Source organism: Oryzias melastigma, linkage group LG4, assembly GCF_002922805.2.
Source record: "Oryzias melastigma strain HK-1 linkage group LG4, ASM292280v2, whole genome shotgun sequence".
NCBI classification, from domain to species: Eukaryota; Metazoa; Chordata; class Actinopteri; order Beloniformes; family Adrianichthyidae; genus Oryzias; species Oryzias melastigma.
In genome coordinates this window covers 9,690,577-9,695,154 of record NC_050515.1, presented here as the reverse complement: position 1 = coordinate 9,695,154, position 4,578 = coordinate 9,690,577, and the positions used below count along the sequence as shown (strand labels likewise).

At 36.6% G+C, this 4,578-nt stretch overlaps 1 protein-coding gene across 3 annotated transcripts in view; it reads right to left on the bottom strand.

Annotated features, from left to right (window-relative positions):
* Window positions 1-4,408, bottom strand: part of cluap1 (clusterin associated protein 1) — an 8,458-nt gene extending 4,050 nt beyond the window's left edge. Inside the window, exons 1-11 of one of the 3 annotated variants that reach the window (XM_024278461.2) lie at window positions 4,105-4,408; window positions 3,935-4,003; window positions 3,727-3,838; window positions 3,527-3,611; window positions 3,258-3,434; window positions 1,996-2,091; window positions 1,702-1,785; window positions 1,463-1,596; window positions 1,230-1,371; window positions 1,033-1,105; window positions 836-946 (exon numbers count right to left, since the gene is read on the bottom strand). In XM_024278461.2, the coding sequence (XP_024134229.1) occupies window positions 836-946; window positions 1,033-1,105; window positions 1,230-1,371; window positions 1,463-1,596; window positions 1,702-1,785; window positions 1,996-2,091; window positions 3,258-3,434; window positions 3,527-3,611; window positions 3,727-3,838; window positions 3,935-3,956 (1,036 nt within the window). In that variant the 5' untranslated portion in view covers window positions 3,957-4,003; window positions 4,105-4,408. The remainder of the gene's footprint in view (window positions 1-835; window positions 947-1,032; window positions 1,106-1,229; window positions 1,372-1,462; window positions 1,597-1,701; window positions 1,786-1,995; window positions 2,092-3,257; window positions 3,435-3,526; window positions 3,612-3,726; window positions 3,839-3,934; window positions 4,004-4,104) is intronic. The other 2 variants (XM_024278463.2, XM_024278462.2) reach the window with 2 other exon arrangements.
* Window positions 4,409-4,578: the final 170 nt, after the last annotated feature.

Here is a 4,578-nt window from a genome sequence, read left to right as displayed (position 1 = left end):
TCTTTGCGAAAAACTAGCATGCATATATAGACCACAATGCATAGATCAATTTTGAACAAAAAAAACATGTTTAAATGTAATTTTTATTATAAACATCAACATTTTCACCATCAGAACACAACAGAGTCATAAATAAACATCGTGAAATGCTCGTATTGATTACATTTTGACTTCATGAAATCGGTGACGTCATATCCGCCATTTGGAAAAACAAAAGAAAGTAGTGAGCATCGTTTCCGAATTGCCTTTAAAATCCAGAGCTCTAGGGAATTCTGGGAAATATCTAGGTGTCTGGAATTTGGAATTGTAGACTCGGACAGCACTACAAAACGGCAAAAGCAGTAATGTATTGTGTAGTGAGTTGTGAAGGAATTCAGACACAATTAATTATGTAAAGATTATCAAAACACAGATCCTGTTCAGAACAGAGGAACACTTTGAACTGTTTTTTCACCTATATCTGAAATAAAGGAGAGTATATTTCATTTCTGCTCACAGCTCTAAAGTCTCTAATTAATTTTACTTATCTTAGTTTTAATCATTTTTTGTTTTTGAAAGTCTCGACAACTTCAAACCTCAATTAATGGTCATTTATGTGTCGATTTTTAATGCTCTCTGACTGTCTGTGCAGGATTTCTGCTGGTGTTTTCTCTCAAAGGTTAAAACAATTCAATGACTAAACTGACCACCAGTGTGGATGGGCTACAGATTCTGTGACAGTCGAATTCAAGTTCTCCTTTAAAAAAACCAAACCAATCATTATTTTATTTTTAGGCTGGCTTTACTTTGTTCAAGTTAAGAACACGTTATGTCACAAATTTTTTTCCAAGCTTACCCGTCATTAGGCCGTTTCTCATGGGTCGTGGCTTCGAAGGCCGAGATTCTTCGAGGTCGCTGTCTGAACCTTCGTCCTCAATGACGTCCAAGTCGGAGTCATCATTTTTCACTTCAGAAAAAAAAATCCAAGAACGACTTTGAGCTAAAAATGTTTGGGAAAATAGGATTTTGCTTAAATTTTGTTTTTGATCTCACAGGAGTCCTTCATCAGGTTGTGTTCCTCCTCTCTCAGTTTGTGCTGCATGATCCTCAGAGTGTTTTCAGCTTCCTAAAAGTGGTCAGACGGACCATGAGAAGAGAAATGTGCCAGCACTTTTGATCATTTTATCCAGAGAAAACCATCCTGATGCACTCAAACAAGAATTTTTTTTAAGTCTGTTCTACATCCGTACCTCAAACCTTTCCTGCTCTATTCTGTGGTATTCATCCAGCTGAGACTCCAAAAAGCGCAGGTTTCGAAATTTTTCTACATAAATGTCATATTGCTTCTGCAGGTCCTCCTCTATCTTCTCATACTCATCCATGAATGCTGGCCTAAAAAAGAAAAGGAATAAATCATATTTTTATCTTTAAACCTTTGCATATTTTGGTTTTTTAAATAGTGTCTATGATCTCCATCACAGACCTGACACTCTGCAGGGTCTGGAGCCTCTTCTGATGCCTCTCCAGATCCTGTTTCTTCTTTTCTATCTTGGCGTCTAAACTGGCCTCATCAGAGACGACGTTGTTCAACATGTCTTTTGTTTTCTCCACATTTTCCTTGGAAAAAAAGAGAAAAACAAACATTAACGCGGCTGATGAAATGATTTTGTTAAATAGTGTAATCTGACGAGGAAACTGAATTATTTTTAGTAAACTACTGACTAAAACTTCCTTGATAGCAGCTCTCAGAGCCTTTTCAGTTTCATTGATGTCCAGAGGTCGCGCGATGGCAGCAGTTCTCCTTTCCTGTGTGAGAGAAGCACAAATAATCTCAATCATCGCTGGTTTTTTGTGTATTTGTCAGGAAAAAAAGGATTAAAATTGTTTGTTGCTAACCATGCAATCATCAATTATAGAATATTTGTGTTACATGGCTTCTTTAAGCATTATAGGAAAGAATAATAGATAACTTTGAATGATGTTGGTGTTTGAAAACATATAATGTGCTTTTCTCACCCTTAAGTCTACCTCTTTCCCCAGTAAATCATACATGGCAGCTCCCTTTGTGGTGACCTCAGACGCCAGCTGACGAGCTGCTTTAAGATCTGAAATCTAAAGCAAAAACAGCATAAGATTCTAGGAGCAACACGATTTCTGTCCCAGTTTCGGTCAAAACTTTAACAGTGGCAGCAAAAATTTTTTTTTTAAATAATTCACTAAAACTATGAGAAAAAAGATAGAAGAGTAAAAATGTTGAAACAATAAACCATAAAATACTTAAATTCTCAATAAATAAATATTAAACGAGTTATTTAAAAGCTTAGTTAAAGAAAAGTGTCTTTAATATACATTTAAAAATTCTCCATAGAAGCAGAAACTCTCGGATCATAAAGGTAAATTACTCCACAGTACTTTTATCTTCATTTAAGACTGATGGGTTAGAAATGTTTACATCTCTGACATATTTATACATAAGTTTGTGTCACAAAAATCAACTTTCACTATCATCTCATCCTATAACTTTCAAGGACCGATAAAGAATTTTTGAATCAGAAAACAGCAGGAACATTTCCTGAGCAATCCAAATAATAATGACCTCGAACTTCTTATTAATACCATAATAACATGTTGAGATACTTTATTCCACAGTTTATTACTAAAGTAGAAAAGACATGAGGGATTGTATAGTTTTTTTTAACCTTTGCGATAAATTTGATCATTTTGAAGACTGGGATGAAACAGAAGAGATTAAAAGAAGGAAGAAGGAAATGAGACACAGACGTGACACCAGGGGATTTTAAGAATTTAGACTTTTTTTCTTTAAAACAAACGTTTGCTTCTTCTTCATCTGGATAAAAACAGTCAGTGAGAGGTGAACATTCCCTCTGAAATGATACTTTAACTGCTCATGACGATCACTTTCTTTAGAGAGGATCCTCGGGGAGGAAAAAGCGAGAGCAGCAGAGCGCAGTCGATGTGTACTGAAGCTGTTACCATGACAACGTGACACACCAGTGTTTTAAATAGTCCGCTTTTTGTGAAAAACGGTCAAAAGTTCAAAATAAATTTAGTGTTTATTTTATTGGTAAATGACTATGGTGTGATCGGGATAATGCTCTTCCAGGTGTGCATTAGCAGACATGAACGCCTTCAAGGAGGAAGCAACTGTCCAATACAGAAATTAACGCGCTAAAAAGCAAAATAATAATAAGATGTAGGTAATTAATTCATCTCGATAATTTGACACCCTCAATTCAAATCTTAAAAAACTGGTTTACCCGTGAGCCGGCGTCCGATCTGAACTTGTTGTCCTCCTCCCCTCTGTCGTCCAGGGCCATCTCCTTCGTTTTCATAGCGCTGTACAGAACTGAGGAGATCTTCAGCATTTCCTTCACCGCGTAGCCGTCTGCCTGATAGAGACGCTTGGTGTTCAGCTTGATATGAGCCTTCGTAACCTACGACAGAATGAGACCATGGGTAAAACCTCCAGCAGTCATAAAGAGCGGATAATCCAGATATTAGTCTCGACTGGGAGAAACAGTGTTACCATAAACTGAGCTACAGCTTTGATGAAGAATATCCTGTCTGCCTCTGTGTCCACGTCTGACGGGATTTCATTGTGATGTTCATATCTGATGAGAGAACAAGACAACAAAAACCAAATGTCATGATGGTTGAAAAGTAGGTTAAGCATTTGAACTATCTCTGTATTTTAGCCTGGATCTGATCCATTTTGAAAGGTCATACCTATTCACCAGCCAGATCAGGATTTCAGCTACCAGAGCAAAGTTTGGGGTCCGGAAGTTCTCCATCGATACCCGGCGGGGGTATCCCAAAGCCGTCATCGTTTCTATAAAATCTGTCAAACAATAAAAAACAACTCTAGTTACAGTTCAAAGTTATACCACACGTATATTGAATGTTAGTTTTGGAGCTTGAAGACTCGAAGACTTACTTCTTATGTCTCTGAAGGACATGTTTGTGTTAATTTAAAAAAAGCTCCTATCCTCCTTTGAGTTTGTACCTAAAAATCAAACGTTAAAAACAATTAACAATAACAGTTTCACAACCATAGTATTATGTAATTGATTGAAATGTCGATAAAGTATTAAAATACGGTCTTACGTGGCGTCAAAATGAGTTTTTTGTTTAGATTAGAATGTAATCATCTTTGCAAACCAAACATCGATCTTGCTAGCACCGCTAGCATAACTGTGATTCCGCAGTGTGAGCGCGAGCTAAAAGCTAACCATCAACAATCAGAGGCTACTTGTTTATTAACCTGCAAACGTACCTTTCAATTTTCCAATAAAATCAATATGAACAGAGTTTTCGCGTACCGCTATGCCCAATTTGAGTGTTTCGTTACGCCTACCTACGGCCGTCTCTAAGGAAACAAAATTTAGACTACGGAAAGTCTAATGGGACAAAAATCTCGTTAAGCGCTGTTGAGGACATTATTGACTGAAAATGAGAGTATGATTATACAGTCTGTGGGTATTCTGCACAAATTAAAGTTGGGAATTATTTTGACTAATAAAAATGAAAAATTTCTCTTAGTTTGATCTAAAATAAACTGTAAAATGCATAATTATTTCC